We start from the raw sequence: 16,556 nt of genomic DNA, 5'->3' as shown, positions 1-16,556 counted from the left end.
GGGGGTGAGGAGTCACAGACTGAGCACAGGTGACTCCTCTGTCAGTGGGCTGCACGCGGCTGAGGTATTCCCCGCCCCCCCCGCCCCCCCTCCCCGCCCCGGCCAGGATCTTGGCTCTGGCCCCGCCTCCCACACGCACCACGCAGAAAGGCCACTCCCTCCAGGAGCAGAGCTTTAATTCCGTGCTTTTAGTGTATTTACAGAAGTCCACAGCTCCAGCGGGAGGGCCCTTTGTTCTGTGCCTCCCCTGCCTTGGGACACTTCGGCTTACTCTGTGCTTGTCCAGGCAGGGGGACAAAGGTTCTATTAGTGTACATAATGGATACAAAGATTGCTTATCTACTGTGAAACAGACTCAGGGACCAACCAGGGGCCCCCAAGCAGCCTTGCTGGGTTCTCCAAGTCCAAAATGGGCAATGAGGCATGGCGCCCCTCATCCCCGCAGCCACCGCCTGGGCTCCTGGCACACTCAGCCTCTCTCACGAGTACACACACTCGACATCACACAGACACACACTCTGACACACACACTACACACAGCTCACCCGCTGGCAGTGCTCAGGCAGCTGAGAAAGGCTATATACACTGAGGGAGTAGCACCAGGTGAGTGGCTGCCAGATCATGCCTGCTCCGCCAAGACCCTTCCCCTCCAGAAAAACGGGGGTCCAGAGGGCATCTCGCAGGTCCTTCCAGGCTGCCTGGGACAGGAAGCATCCATCTCAGGGCTGCCCGCAGGGGGCACGGCGTGGCCTCATCGGGGAAGGCGGGGCTCGGGCGCGAGGGGGGTGGGGCCGCCCAGCGCTTCCTCGATGTCCTCCAGGCAGCCGAGCAGGTCCATGTCGCGGAGCACGCGGCCCAGCAGCTCCAGCGTGGCCTCGCGCCGCGGGGTGCGCCGCCGCCAGGCCGCCAGCATGCTGTACTGCGCCTCGCGCAGGCAGCGCAAATTCTGCAGCTCAAGCCGCTCGATTTCGTGATCACTCAGCCCCAGCCGCCGCACGAACTCCTTCCAGCGCAACGGGGGCACGCCGTCCACCACGGCGTACAGGGTCGCGGGGTCGGCTGCAGGGAGGCGGCGCGGTGAGCCCGGAGCGGCGGCCCTCCCCGCCCGGCCCCCGCCCACTCGCCCCGGGCGCCCCGCCCACCCGCCTCCCCGGCCGGGGTTCCCTGCGAGGATGAATGAGGAACTCACCATCTGCGAGCGGAGCGGGGGCGCTGGGGGCGCCGTGGGCGCTGGCCTCCCACTTCTGCACAGGGGTGAGGACGGGGGTGGAGGCTGGAGGCGCAGGGAGGATGGGGCCAGCCCCTTGGTGGGGCGGGGCCATCTCTCTGGGGAGTGATGTGACTCTGAAGTTGGACCGGTCACAGGGGGTGAAGGTGGGACTGGAGGCAGGACTGAAGCTCGGGGCCGAGGCCAGGGGCTCTGGCTCCCCCTGGGAGAGAGAGAAGGCACAGCATTAGCGGGGAAGAGGAAAAACAGCCCCATCCCTCCTTCTTCTGGATTCCGGATGGGAGTTGGGGCTAGAGGGACTCAGGGGAGCCCCAGGACGAAGGGTGATTCCGGGTGATTTGGGCGTTACAAGATGACAATGGACAGTCAGGGAAGACTGCGGGTAGTTCCCCGGTTTCATCTTACCTCCTTTACAGGAGCCGACTGCCCACAAACTGAGAAAAAAGAAACAAAGCGTCAAAGATTTCACTTCCTCTCTCAGCCCTGGCGCCCATCATGGGGCTGGCGGTGGGTACTTGTGGTGACATGCTTCAGGGCTTATGTGGCCCCAGGGACGAGAGAGCTACTGATGCAGTATGAGCTCTCACCAGCCGAGCTCTCACCAGCCGTCCAAGACTACCTCGTGTCAGTGGGGTCCTCGCCAGCAAACTAAGGGGACACTCCTCATCTCCCTCCATGCCTGTGCATCCCTCCCTCCCGCCTCCTCTGAAGCCTCCTCCCGCATTCCTACCAGCACCCTTTCCCTTCCCAAAGGCCCCACTCACTGATGGAGTAGAGCTTGGGCTTCCAACGCTGGTAGCGGCATGCTAAAACAATGAGGAGGAAGGATGCCAGGCAAAGACCAAAGATGATCACCAGGGGCAACAGTACTGTGGTGCCTGGAAACAGAGCAGATTGTGGTCAGAGGAGAGGGGCTCTGGAGGTAGCAGGGCGGGATGGATGGGGAGGGGCATGACTAGGAAAGGGTCCATGGGCATGGGCACCAGGATAGTTCTCCTCACCTGGGTCCTGAGAGTCATTACTAGTTACAGGTAGAGCTGGACATAATTTCTCGCACTCTGTGTTCTTACAGCTAAAAGAAGAGAGAGTGCTGGTGAGTAGGGGCCCACCGTAAGAGGAATACAGGAAAAAAAGAAAAAGAAAAAAACCATACAGCTTGTTGGAAATTCTTGGCTTTACAAATATTTTAGCTATCTCTTGATATAATGGAAATTAATCCTATCTTGGGAATTGATGCAGAGGAAAGAAACATTAGTTAATCCCAAAATCATTTCATTTTAGAGCTGGATTTGATCTTGAAGAAGCTATGTAGGAAAAGAGTTAAAAAGCAGTCAGTCAGGTATAAATTCCAGCCCCATTCATTGGCTAGCAGTGTGACTCCAGGCAAATCAGTTCACCTGTAAGCCTCAGTTTCCTCATCAGTAAAACAGGGATCCTACCCACTGTCAAGATTGAGGATTAAGTGAGATAATTATGCCTGACATATAGTAAGCCCTCGACAAATGCTGACTGTCATTGAATTGTTATTTTATCATTGTTTTACTGATGAGAATCCAGTGAAAAAAAGGTTAAAGGGCTTTTTCTCTAGATGACACTGCTGGTGACAACACCTAACTTTGAGAGAGGGGTCTAGCATGCATGTGAACAATTAAAAAACACATCTTGCTGGGGGCAGCCAGAGAACACTCTAGAACAAGCACATCTTCCCGTTTTGGAGCTGGCACTGGACAGCATGGACGAATGAGAACTACATCAGGGGTCCTAGAAGGAACTGGAGGAGGTGAGTTCTCAGCAGGAATCTGAAAGCAGGGAGAGGTCATTTTGCCCACCTCACAAGCTCATGGTGAGAACCACATGGAAGGGGTGTAGAAGTGCTTTTAAGGGGAAGAGACTAGTGGGAAAAAGAACAGAGTTTCTTGTCAGACACTTTGTGGCTATTTTTTGTGGTTCTTACAACTTTGCCAACCTGATGTCATTATCCTTACTTTAAAGGTAAAAACATATTCTCATAAAGACTTTAAAAAAGGTAAAAACAACTAAGGCTCAGAGATGTTAAGTCACTTGCCCAAGCTCACACAGCCAATACGTGGCTAGCCTGAGATGTAAACCCAGGGCAATTCAACTTTAGAACCCTCAGTTTCCTCTTTGCAAGCAAGTGTGCAAGAACAGCCTCTGCAGAGCCAGAAGGAGTGAGGAGGTGTGGTCAAAAGGACTGGGGAGGAAAGCACATACTGCATTAAACCTAAGATCAATAATCAGAGACATTACGATTTACATCCCACACACACACATGCACATGCCAAATGAACCATGATACACCGTCAACTGTTGTAAGATGCAGTATGATTTCAGAGATGTAAAAGTGTATTCCTAGAATCCATAGTAGGGCCTGTTGCCCAAGAATCTGAACGTCTTCCAAAAAACATCTGAACGTTTAAAAAGAACTTCAAGTCCTTGCGGGTATGCACCTCTATCCACAGAGACTTCATGAGATTTTAGGAACAAGTTGGGGGCAGGGAGGACTGTCTGGTATCTTGACATGAAGTGTCTCCCATCCAAACCGCGGGAAGGAGCCAGAGCACCTCCCACAGTCTCCCCCTCCCCTCCCGGTCCAGGGCCCAGCAGCCGGCAGAAGTACTCACTGAGCACAGGAGACGCACTCAGCATCTCTTAGAAAGAACCCCACGTGGCAGTGGCAGATGGTGTCCTGTCTCTCCTTGCCTGTAGGGAGAGATGCGGCACAGCTGAAGGAGGATGGCCCAGCACCCCGAGGGCCGGAGGGAGAACTAGGAGGGGCAGAAGTACAGCAAGCTGGAGACCGCCCTCCAGAGACGGGGTGACCAGCGGGGTGGGGAGGGCCATGCTCACAGGAGTGGTGCACCGTGCCGTTGGGGCAGAGGCTGCAGTTCAGACACTGGAACAGAGTCTCACTCCAGTATTTCCGATACTGGTTCTTCCTGCAGCCACACACGGTATCCCGGTCCACTGCGCAAGGAGCAATCTCCACCTGGAACATTTCTGGTGACGGGAGTAGATAGGGTATGAGCTCCCACTGTCCCCCCCGGGTGTGTCTCTCTGGGTAACACACGCTCACACCCATGCATTCGTTCACTTGTGCACACGCATCCCTGCCCACCAGCAGCAGCACAGCTTCGCACCTTCCCCTGGAGACAGACGCGCACACCCCTCTGAACACCCACCTGACCCAGTCGGTGTAGAGCCCCGCCCCCTGCTGAGACTCACCTTTCCGGCACTTGGAGCAGCTCAGGCATTGTCTGAGGTGGTTCTCCGAAGCAGTAAAGGTGCCGCGGGCACACACCCTGCAGTCCGTGTCCAGCCCCGGGCCCGGACAATCATTGTACAGGTAGGTGCCTGTGATTGGGGGGTCGGGGTTAGGCTGCAGCCCGGAGCCCCAGCCCCAGGACGGCCCGGGCACCTCCCCGAAGTCCCTGGGAGAGGAAAGGAGGGAGAAACTCCCAGCCCTGGAGAAGCAGCCAAGTCAGGGACCCCGCGTTCTGGAACATCTGGAAAAAGCAAAGGAAGAAGCAGGGCCCCCTAACTGAGGAGTTCCACGGTTATCCCTTTCTCCTACCTTTGTGGCACTTTGTGCAGCAAATGGAATTATTTTGAGGGTGGCTATATTTCCCTTGGGGACACGAACTCTCTCTCTTCTCCCGGTCCCCGGGGTGAGGGACCAGCCCATGAATCCCCGCGGGGTACACATCCACCAACAGAGCCCGGAGCACCTGGGGAAGAGTCAGATGGAGGAGGCCCGTCAGGGGAGGGAGGGGCGGGGTCTCGGAGCGAGTCTAAAGCCTTCCCAGCTCAAGTCTTTTCTCCGCAGAACATTCTCCCCAGGCCACTCCCGCTCACACGCCACGTTCTCCTCTAAGCCTAGGCTGTCGGCACTGTACCATCTTAATTGTCCTCTGGTGGTCCTGTGTATTCATTTCTGTCCTTCCAGCTCAAGGCTGGTAAACTCCAGGCACGGGCCGTATTTTATCCTTATTTCCCCTAAGCAGCTATTAGTGCTGGACACAGGGCAGATGTTCAAGGAGTTTTCTGGGTTGGGAACAGGCCCTTCCTTCCGACGAGTAGCCCTAAAGATTGGGGTGGCGTTTCTCCATCTGGGTGCTGCGTTCACAGTGTATTCACTTCGTGCACATTCACGGAGGTGAACATTTAGGATCTGTGCGCTTTCCTGTATTATGTTATGCCATTAAAAAGGTTTTTTGTAACATCAGATTGGAGTGGAGGTGAGTGACGTCCCTGTGGGGACCATTCCTGGACAGCGGGCAGAAGCCAAGGGAAGAGTTTCTTTGTAAATCTGTACCAAAACCTCACTCAGGATCCTGCCCTCAGACTCCGGGCTGCATCCCCTTCCACCAGTAAACCTGCACAAATACCCCAGGTTGGCCAGGGCAAATGGGGAGCGGAGAAAAAGGGAAAGTTCGGGGTCAGGGATGGGGGTAGAAAGGTGATGAGGTTTAGGTGGGGCGGGAGTGGGCAAAGGCATGGAGGTTACATGCAACTGGAGCCGGCTGGAGGCTGGGGACCCGGCTCAAAGGCCACCGAGCCGGGAGCTGAGGGCGTGCCAGGGAGTCCCTCTGCCCTCTGCACATCGGGGTGTCTCGGGAGCCTGTTTTCCGGCCCCAGGCCAAGCCCACCGCCCCGGAATCACTCGCCCAGCCCTGGCTTCAGAGCTGGGACGGCCCAGCCAGGAGGCTGTGTTGAGCTCCAACCCAGACTTTGCTGTTTCACCTCCTACCAGCCTCTTCCTGGCTTTCCCTGGGCCTTGATTTTGTTTGCTCTGCTATAAAGGCCGCCTTATGTAAAGATAAGAGGATGTCCTCCAAGGATGTTAAACTTTGGGAGCAACAGGCTAATCAGATCCCAGAAACCCCAGCCCAAGACAGGAGGGCCTGGTAGCCCAAGGCTGTAGGCCGGTCACGCCCCAGTCCCCCACTAGGTGTCGCTGCAGCGGCCCGGAAGCCCAAGCCCCCGCCCCAGCCCCAGACAGGGGAAGCCACACTCAGAAACCCAGCTGCCACCCCCCAGGGGTGTAGGGCGCCCTCCCCACCCAGAGGCAGCACCCTTCCCTGGCCACTCTAGCACTGTGCCACCTCCCCTGAGAACAGGGCTGAGGCTTCCAGAGCAACAGGAAAAGTCTGGAGTGTTTATGGGAAGGACTTCCCAGTCCTGAAAGTGTGGTTCCTTTCCCCGAAGAAGGGCTCACAGCACCTAAGGTCACTGGCACTTGGAATTCCATCCAGGCGGCTGGGAGCAGAGCCAACCGGCAGAGACAGCATCAGGAAAAAGAACGGCGGCGGCGGCGGCGGCGGCGGGTTGGGCTGGGGGTGGGGGTCCTTCCCAGGAAGGAGGGAAAGGCGCCTTCTCAGGCCACGTGCCTCCCACCGCGATCTCCAGCACTTTGGGGGTTAAGTCAGATCCGGGAAAGGGAAATCTTTTCCCAGCAGCTCTGCCCGGTGACTCAGGCCAGAGGGAGGGAGGGGATCTAGGGGAGGGAGAAGGAACCAGCAGCTTCCCCAGCTCCTCAAGGGTCATGAGTCAGCAGAAAGGCTGAAGGGACCAGCCCGCAACTGGGACCCGATCCGATCCCATCCTCGTGTGGGCCGGTCCCTCCCTCCAATCCCCACTCAGAGCCCCCTTTCCTCCCCTCCTCCTCCCAGGAGCCAGGCAATGGGCCTCAGTCCCTCTTGGCCCACTTTTTCGGGAAACGGCTCCCTATTCCATTCCATCCCAAAGGGAAGTCTCGGCCGACCCCGTGCTTCCTCCCATCGGGTCACTACCCGCCCCTCCCTGAGGGCCACTCAGCTCCTTCCCACCCCTCAGCATCCTTCCTTTAGACCCAGCCCCGCCCAGGCTCCTCCTCCTGGTTCAACCAGTCTCTCTAAGGGTTTGTCCTTTCCCTGGGTTCTCACGTGAGCCCCCCTGACACTTCCCAGTTCCAGAAGGGAGCAAACCAAGGCTGCCCTCCCACCCGGGTTCACTGCCTTCCCACAGCCTGACTGGTTCTGGCCAGCTGGGTTGGGCTTGGGGACCTCCCTGGGGTCCTGAGACAATCCTTAGGAAAGGCGGCCAGTTCTGAGGCTTCACATCCCCCTCCCACAAGCCCGCTGGCAGCACAGGCAAAACTCCAGAGCCCTGAGCACCCAGTTCCGGGAGGGAGCGAGCAAGACGGGGTGTAAGAAAGACAAGCAGCACCGTTTCCCCGGGTCCCCCCCAGTCCCCAGCAGCCCCCCGAGCCAGCCCACTCTGACCCCAGGAGCCAGCAGGCACCATTCTTTGGCACTGGCTGTCTCCAGTGCTTAGCCGCTGCATCTTGCAGCAAAACAGCGGAAATAGGAGGTGAACTCTGGAGCGCCCAGACCCCAGGCAGCCTGAGTGCCTGTGGCCTGGAGCAGGGGAAGGGCAGGAAGCTGGGGTGCTTGTGGAGAGACAGTTGAAGGGGTGGCCCAGCACCCCTCCAACTCCCCCATAACTTCCGCCTAGGGAGGCTTTTAAGTGTGACTTCCTGTGCTGGGGCCGCAGCTTGGGGGCGGAGGAGCTGACAGCAGAGCGACCCTGTGGTCTAGCTCCGACCCAGCCGCCTCACTGTGCCGTCCTGCGTTAATTTGTTCATTAACTTAAAATGTCTTGTGTTCATTTGATGTCAAAATCTTTGGGGAGCTCACGACAGCTTCTCCTCCAAGGCCCAGTTGAGACCCGGCCTCCCTCCCCGGAAGCCCCCCATTAATGAGGCTTCCCCCGACTCCAGCTCATGAGATACACACCCACCCTGTGAACTTTAAAAATATGAATTAACAGGGCTTTCCTGGTGGCGCAGTGGTTGAGAATCTGCCTGCCAATGCAGGGGACACGGGTTCGAGACCTGGTCTGGGAAGATCCCACATGCCACGGAGCAACTAGGCCCGTGAGCCACAACTACTGAGCCTGTGCGTCTAGAGCCTGTGCTCCGCAACAAGAGAGGCCGCGACAGTGAGAGGCCCGCACACCGCGATGAAGAGTTGCCCCCGCTCGCCGCAACTGAAGAAAGCCCTCGCACAGAAACGAAGACCCAACACAGCCAAAAATAAAATATATAAACAAATAAGTAAATAAAAGATTACTTAAAAAAAAAAAGTCTATTCATTACGAAAACACTGATTTATACCTATATTCTTTCATTCATACTCATCTATCCATCTAATAAATTAAAAAAAATATATATGAATTAACTATACCTATTTTGGGCTCTTACCATAACTACCTCGGGTGAGTACATATGATCTCCCCAAACAGACCATAAACTATGCGATGAGAGATGAGAAAGAGTGTTTTGGTCAGAGATAATGTCTAATCCTCCGCACCCAGAACTGGAAGAGGGAAATAAATGTGGTTTGATTGGGTGATTTCATGACTATCTGTCTTCCACTCCAGTCAAGGCCAGTGAAAACCAAAGTGGGACGATGGGAGTCAGTGCCTCCCTGTAGGAATAGATTTATCTCCAGGGGAGAGTTCCCCTCTCCTTCCCACACACACGCACAATCGCAAACACCCTCCCAGGAGATGCTGACAAGCTTTCCTCTCCTTTTCAGCATCCCTGATGAGTGAAGGTTTTGTGTCACTTACGAACGACACAAAGGCAGATATGAGTCTGAGAACCTCTGCTCTAGCCTGTTAGATGCTCACTTCACTTGGCTGTTCTCCAGACCCTCAACACGCCCCAAAGGAAATCCATCGACCTCCTGACCTGGACAAATGTCACATCATCAACTTCTCTTTGCCACCCTTCTCTCCTCAAGGCCCCCATCCCTCCTGTGCCGCCATCCAGTCTGTAGTCCATCTTGCCAGACCTCCCCCGTCATCTCTCAATCCTTTCCAAGTCCAGGGGTTGCCTCACACCCGATCACTGCAACTGTCTTCCCGCCTTTTTCCTGCTCCAATCCATCCTACACGCTTTCTTATCTGCATTCAAGCTTCAACCTGCACCCACAGGTGTGGGAATCTTCCTTTCCGGGGCCGGACCTCAAACATCATTTCCATGGGTCACTCTTTCCCTGAATGAGAACTTGCAGAGGTACCTCTGCTATTCTGGACACATGCCCAGGTGCAGCAGCCCTGAGAGAACCATTTATGAATGAATGAATAAATGAATTCCTCTACCTGGGACCACAGTCAGGATTCTCTCTCCATCGCTTCCCCCACTTCCTCTAATTTTCTCTTTCTCGCTTCTTCTTGTTCCTCAACAGGGTCCTTCGCCTGCAGCCGAGGTGGTCAGCTTCCTGCCACCACCAGCCCCCAACACAAAATCCCATCTCTCCGTTCCTCCGCTCTACCACAAACCAGTCCCCCTTCTTTCCAGCCTGCTGCCAGTCAGTGGCTTTAAATCTCAGCTCCAAAACCACTCTTCTATGAGGCATTCCGTCCCTCATTCCATCCTTTATTCATTCAACAAACAGTTAAGGAGCACGGTAGAGGCGCAGGTCCCGCAGGGATGCCGAGATGAATACATGGCTTGTGCTCTCAGTTGGCTCAGAGACGGGCGACTGTGGACTCTGCATCTCTGCAGGGCGCACGGACGCTGGAGCTGAGATCTGCTGAGCAGAAAAGGCAGCAGGACGGCACTCACACCCCTCCCGGTTCTGCCTCCCATGGGTGTTCCAGGGCACCACATCTCAATGCTTTTGTGGGCATTTCCCCCCAGAGTGTTCTAAAATCATTTTTTGCTGTAAGCTGTCTTGGCTCCAAGACTGTCAGCTGTTTGAGAGCAGCAAGATCTTAGGTGCTCTGTTACAGTCTCTCCTGCATTCTTCCCCCATCTCCACGCCCGCCCCCGCCACACACACACACAGTCCCCTGCATTGCCCATTGAGTGGCGGGCAGTTGGAAAGCCCGTGGACAGCCTCACCCAGCACTGCACACCTCCTGTTTCCACTGCAGCTCCAGGCTGAGCCTGGTCCCTTAGCTGTCACACCCCAACCCGGGCTGGATCAGCTGCAGCCCCAGGCACATTCCTTTATCCATTCAGGCTCCCCGTACCTCTCGTTTCCCAAACGCAGAAGCCACTAATTACAACCACTACTGATACTATTAACAATATGAAAGCTAACGTTTATTGAGTGCTTTCTGTTTGCTACACCCTGTTCCTCTACTAGAATAGAGACTCCACGAAGGCAGAGATTTTTGTTCACTGCTGTAAGTCCAGCACCTAAAAGAGTATCTAGCGCCGAGCAGGCACAAATGAATGGAATACTTAATATATATCTATCTATTTCATCTTCAGAACGACATTATGAGGTAGTGACGATTCTGTCCATCTTAGAGATAAAGAAACAACAAGGCATGAAGGGTTATGTAACCTGTTCAAGCCCAGGCAGCTAGTCCCTGAGGGAGTCAGGACCGGACCGGGTGATTTACTGCCAGGAGACAAGAGAAGGCAGGGCAGCTGGATGGGGAGCAGGGGGAGCCTGTGGGAAGGACAGCCTGCAGGGGAGGGAAAGGTGGGCCTGGGGCCACAGGAGGGGGCGGGGAGCTGCGCAGGGAACTAGGGTCTAGAAACGTGGACTAGAGCAGAGGGAGCGGGAGGAACTGGAGAGAAAGGTTCAGAGAGGAGACTCGGAGGAGATGTGACAGAAGAGAAAGGAATTATCTGGGGACACAGTACAAGACCCTGGGGGAAGAAGAGGTGGGGGAAGGAGGAGTGGGGGAAGGAGAGGTGGGGGGAGGAGGGGTGGGGGGAGGAGGGGTGGGGGGAGGAGAGGTGGGGAGTGGCAGCTGGGCCAGGGAAGAGCAGGAACCCTGAAGAAAGTGGCCAACGCAGTGCCCCCAGCTAGGTGGAGGCGAGGGGCCGGGTTTCTGCGCAGGATGACTGCAGGACGTGGAGGGGTCAGGGATACATTGAAACAAGGCTGAAACAAGAGAAAGGGACATTTTCCAGTGACGAAAACAACTGTCTACCAACTTCCCCAAACTGAGCTGTGGAAGAAGAAAGCAAGTGCTCTGTTGTCTGGGTCCGTTGGAAGGGCTTGGGGGGCAGGTCCAGGGCTCTGAGGCGGGGGAGGAGGGTCAGGCCCACAGACAGTGGCCACAGATCCAGGGTGAAGAGTGCCCCCCGGGTGGGAGGCCTGGGCCTGGGGAGGCCACGGGGTTGCCGGGTCCCTATCCGGCTACCGATCCCCCTCCCAAATGCCTCCAACACACAGCATCCCAAGCCTACCCGCCCCAAGCCAGGGCCTCTCCCGGACTCAGTTTCCCCACTTTGCTGGCGTCCAGTCCCTGCCCTCCAGCAGGGTGTGCTCAGCCGGGCTCACCAGCAGCCTCGCCTCTCCACGGCCCAAGACTGCTGACCTGCCGGACAGAATTCAGAACCATCTGGACTCTGAGAGGACAGACCTTCTTTCTCCCACTCCTTTCGGTTTCCGAACAAACTCCCCCGCCCCCGCCGCGGGCACCTGCCCCGACATTCCTGGCAGCCCGGGAGCCCCTTTCCCTCCCTACCTTTCAAACTTCTCCCTTGCTCCCGACTCAGGGCAGCGAATGAATGGGGCAGTGTTTGAGGTCAGGCCGCGCAGGCCTGAGGCTGGGGCCCGGCCCTCGGCTCTCTCCCGCCCCAGGCGCCGCTCGCCCGCCAGCCCACTCCGCCCTCCGTCCCCCGTCTCACCAGTAGCAGCAGCAGGCCAGGCACGGTGGGGAGGCCCATGTCCGGCCAGCTGTGGCCTCTCACTCCCCCATCAGGGCTCAGGCAGTGGTGGACAGAGGCGACAGTGGCAGCGACACAGTCCCAGGATGAGCAGGGTCCGGAGTGGAGCCCGGGCGTCGGGCAGGGGAGTGGAAGGTTGAGACTGGGGCGGGGATCACAGCCGGGTCCCGGGGACCTCAAACCCGGAAGGCCGGCACTGCAGCCTGAGTTCGAACTCCGAGAAAAGTCAAGCAGAGAGGAGGTGGGAGGGGAAGGGAGAGTGGGGTGTTGCAACTTCAGGGCAGGAAGAGCCGGGGTGGAGGCGGGAGGAGGCGGGAGGAGGCGGGAGGAGGCGGGGCGGGCCAAGGTGCCTTAACCTTTCGTACCCAGTCCGAGGCACGGGCGCCCGGATCCTGCTGCCCTGCCACGTGCGCGGGTCTGACCACTCCCACCCAGACACCCAGGGGCGCCGGCCCCCTGCCCCTTACCCCATCGCCCGACCTTTCCCAAATGAACAACAGTAGAAAGACTCGGGGTTTTGGAGTCAGATTCGCTGGGTTCCAGCTCAGGATTCTCTGCTTTTTAGGTGGGTCGTCTTGGACAAACTCGGATGCTGTGTTCCAGTTAGCAAAATGGAGAGCCGCTGTCTCGTGAGGTTGCCGGCAGGATTTATTGACACCGGCAGGTAAGCGTCTGATGCCGGACAAGTCCTCAGTGTTCCTTAGAACACTTTCCCTTGTCCCTTCCCCTTTCCCCAGAGTTCTCCACTGACACCATAATCTCTCACTTTCTTAGGAATTTACGCCTCCAACCAAAACCTCAGAGTAAAGCCTAACCCTGACTTGGGGCCCTGCCGCTCCGCACCTCCCTGCCCGACCACGGCCACCCCCCCCCCCCCGCCCCCTGGCCCCAGTTCTCATCCAGTCTTTGCTGGGCAATGCTCCCAACAGCGGATCCTGGCTCTGCCTCCAAACGATGGTGGGACCTCTCAAAAGACCTCGGTTTTGAAATGAGAGCGACAGTGCCTGGCCTACCTTCGTGGGGAAGATGATGTCATGAGGCCTAATGAGATCACATCCGTGACAATGCTGTGGAATTACAGCTCTCTCCATCAGGTATTACTAGTACATTCCCAGTGCCCCTTTCCCAAATATTCTGATACATAATCCGAATTGCCCTCGGAGATAATCTACTGCAGCCCCCTTGTTTTATAATCGAGAAAACTGAGGCCCAGAGACACGCAGGTCATGTGCCCTGCAGAGCCAGCCCAGCCCCCAGACTCCTGACTTCAGACTAAGGGCCCATTTTGCTAAGACACATAATTACCGCTTTCCATTAGTCCTTCTGAGTCAGACCCCACCCCCCGATTCTTTGGGTATTTTTAAAAATTATTTATTTATTTATTTATTTATGGCTGCGTCGGGTCTTAGTTGCGGCACGCGGGATCTTTTGTTGGAGCGCATGGGCTTCTCTCTAGTTGTGGCGCACAGGCTCCAGAGCATTTGGGCTCTGTAGTTGCAGCATGCGGGCTCTCTAGTTGAGACATGCGGGTTCAGTAGTTGCGGCATGTGGGCTTAGTTCCCCAACCAGAGATGGAACCCGCGTCCCCTGCATTGGAAGGCGGATTCTTAACCACTGGACCATCAGGGAAGTCCCTCTTTGGGTATTTTATGCCATGCTTATCTGTGCAGGACATCTCCCAAATGCATCCCACAACAAGGGTACAACATTCACCCAAATATTTTCTGGCCGTAATGACCTTCCCTAGACCCAGTCCAGGCCCCGGGTCCTCCAGCCGCTGACGTTGCTGGAAATTCAGGGAGACCAGACAGGAGTGAGGTCCTAGGGCTTTGTGACTTGGCATCAGAGCTCCTCACCCCTTTGCCTCTTGATCCACTAGCTGACTCCCCACGCTGGTATCCACCCTCCCTGGCCCTTTCCTGGCGCCCCTCTGTGATCCCAGGAACGGAGCTGTGGATGTGAACGGAGCTTGGACGCCCCCACTTCTGGCTGACTTCACTCCACCCCATCCTCCAGCTTCTGAGGAACAAGAGGGTTGAAGCTGGACACACAGAGGAAGGTCACCTCCACCAACACACAGGGAGGCTCCTAGTACAGTACGAATGGACCCAAAGCAGAGCTCTTATAGAAGCAGAGTCACTGAAATAAAGTGCAAGAGTCAAATTTCCCAGTTTCCAGTGTAAAGAAGCCAGAAGAGCCACAGGCTGCTCATGTAAGAAATGGGAGGCACGCATTGATGAGCAAACGCATGTAAAGTGTTTAGCAAGGGTTTGCCCTATACTAAGCATTCAATCAGTGGTAGCAATGTTAATAGTTTGTATTAACAATAATAACTTCAGTGTCCTCTATTTTTTAAAATTTTTATTGAAATATAGTTGATTTACAGTGTTGTGTTAGTTTCAGGTGTCAATGTCCTATTTTTTAATGTTACAAGGAATTTTTAGTAGTCTGTGCCAACTGTCAATGCCATTACACATAGCCCAGCACAAAAGGAGAATTTCTTTCATTGTTTAGGATAAATACCTATTTACTCAGCAAGTTTAAAGTCTTGAGACACGTGGTATTCAACAGTTCAATAAAATTCTGTTTAAAAAAAGATGGTGAGAGGTGCATGGATCTAGGGATATGAACAGCTAACCAGTCTCTTGGAGGAGGTGAGAGTATGAACATAATCCCTCCAGGGGAAGAAGAAATCATGGCGAGGGAGACAATGGGAGAGATGGAGAAATAGGACAGGGGCAAACTAGGATTGGCTGTTAGGGCTCATGAAGCAAAGGATAAAGCGTATAAAGAGCTTTAGATAACAGAGCCCCGTCTCTCCATCACGTGTCACACACACACACACACTCACACACACGGGCCCCACAGTAGCAGAGTCATCAAAAGGGCACTGAACTCTCAGTCAGGGTGACATGGGTTCCAGCCCCTGACATCCCAGCCCTATGTGTCACAGGAAAACAGGCTGAGTCACAGAAGACCTGGCTTCCAAGCTGGTTCTGTAAGAATCATGAACTTGGGCAAGTCACTTCACCTGATAAGCTCAATAAGGAAAATGAGGCAACTTGAACTCTCTTCTCTACCAGTCTGATCAACCTGGGACAGAGAAACTAGGAGCACCTCTCCTGGATGTGCTAATTTTGGATAACTACTCATATGATGCAAGTGTGCAGATTACTGCCGATTTCAATAAACACTCTAGAAAAACGCATGCCCTGTATTACTGGTACCTGCCCTAGTCCCCTCCCGGCCCCCGTAACTGGCACCCATTTGCTTTTAAAATCCACTTTATCTTGAATCATGTAAGACAAATACATTAATACAAGTTTTTATGGAATTTGTGATGCCTTGAATAATGGTCAGAAGGTGCATGTCTTTGTGTGTTGGTGAAGAAGGAAATAAACTATTTTTAAAGCTAAAAAAACAAACAACCAACCCTAGTGTCCAGGAGTAACACATAGATGAGGGATGGAGGAGAGAAGGAAACAGCTCAAGGTGGGCATGCTTTTGGCAGGAGAAACTCCAGCGCAGGCTGGGGGAGAAGGGGAAGGAGGGGGAGTGTGGCTGATTGCTGTCATCCACAATAGCTCCAGCTGTGCCCGGCAGGTCCTGCCCACGCAGCCAGGGGAGACGGAGACAGGGAGGACTGGGGCAGGACTGACTGATAGGCTGTGGCCAGAGAGCACAAGAGCAGGCCAAACCTGAGGGCTCTGAGAGGAAACCATTGTGACACCAGCATTTTCCCCTCATCATCTTGAGTCTAGGAAAGGGAAGTCAGGAGTCATCACATCACTTCCTCGTCACGACCTTTCCTACCTTCCCGCTCCCTCCACCATCCCCCCCTCTTTCCCAAGATTGACGGCTCCTCAGGACGGGGAGATCACAATTGAGGGGAGTAAGACCAAGGCAGCAGGGGAAGTGGTCCCGAAGAGGGTGAGGAAGGGTGACTTCTGAGTTCCAGGTCTGATGCTGGAATGGGGGAAGGAACTGGGGGTCTGGAAACCGGGGTTCCGTTCAGACATCCCTCAATTTCTCCTTTGTGAAAATAAAAGCTGGGAAGATTCCCAATGCTGCTCTCTCTGTGATGACGTGGGGGTGAGAATATACAGTCTTTGAGGTTCCTAGGAACCTGGCCTGGTTCTCATACTCCTCCACCACTACCGGGCGGTTGATGGGGAGGCAGGCAGGTGAGGATGCTGCAGACGAGGCAGATGGGGACGAGGATGTTGCAGCTGGGTGGTGAGTGGTACTCCGCGACTGGAGAGGAGGGTTACAGATGGCGGTAACCAAGGTTGGGAAGGAAGGGAGGCTCAGGCCGTGGACAGCAGCACATCATCCCAAGCACTGCACAGCAGGCCTCCTGACGGAAGGGCACCTGTCTTCACCTCCCACCTGAACATGGTGATGGGCACATAGCAGATGCTCAGCAATGCCCAGGGAGGAACTGGCAAGACAGTTTGTCTCTCCTAAGGCCCCTGAAGAATGGTCATTTCCGTAGTGCAGCCAGGGGTATGGGAGACTGTCCCTTCCCCCAAGCCGGGACCTCCCAGGTGCTTGGACGGTGGCCCAGGACTTGCATCCACTCCCTGACCCCTTCATGGTGCCCCCATCCAGCTCTCCAGACATTCT

At 55.4% G+C, this 16,556-nt stretch overlaps 1 protein-coding gene and 1 long non-coding RNA gene across 3 annotated transcripts; one reads left to right on the top strand and one right to left on the bottom strand.

The window, feature by feature from the left end:
* Window positions 1–161: 161 nt before the first annotated feature.
* TNFRSF1A (TNF receptor superfamily member 1A) lies at window positions 162–12,208 on the bottom strand. 2 transcript variants are annotated; one of them, XM_057557259.1, is made up of 10 exons: window positions 11,892–12,208; window positions 4,821–4,974; window positions 4,472–4,600; window positions 4,097–4,246; window positions 3,871–3,949; window positions 2,230–2,300; window positions 1,993–2,106; window positions 1,634–1,662; window positions 1,190–1,430; window positions 162–1,059 (listed from the first exon to the last, which is right to left on the bottom strand). In XM_057557259.1, the coding sequence occupies exons 1-10, from the start codon at window positions 11,928–11,930 to the stop codon at window positions 752–754; spliced, it is 1,314 nt and encodes a 437-aa protein (XP_057413242.1). In that variant the 5' UTR covers window positions 11,931–12,208; the 3' UTR covers window positions 162–751. The 2 variants fall into 2 exon arrangements, with proteins under 2 accessions (XP_057413242.1, XP_057413243.1); XM_057557260.1 differs by lacking the exon at window positions 4,821–4,974.
* An 87-nt stretch (window positions 12,209–12,295) lies between these two features.
* LOC103019536 (uncharacterized) lies at window positions 12,296–16,457 on the top strand. Its single transcript, XR_449992.2, has 3 exons — window positions 12,296–12,594; window positions 12,705–13,024; window positions 13,810–16,457. It is a non-coding gene; the product is annotated as an uncharacterized LOC103019536 (long non-coding RNA).
* Window positions 16,458–16,556: the final 99 nt, after the last annotated feature.

The sequence above is a fragment of the Balaenoptera acutorostrata genome, chromosome 11, assembly GCF_949987535.1.
Source record: "Balaenoptera acutorostrata chromosome 11, mBalAcu1.1, whole genome shotgun sequence".
In the NCBI taxonomy this organism is placed as follows: Eukaryota; Metazoa; Chordata; class Mammalia; order Artiodactyla; family Balaenopteridae; genus Balaenoptera; species Balaenoptera acutorostrata.
This window is presented reverse-complemented; position numbering and strand designations above follow the sequence as displayed.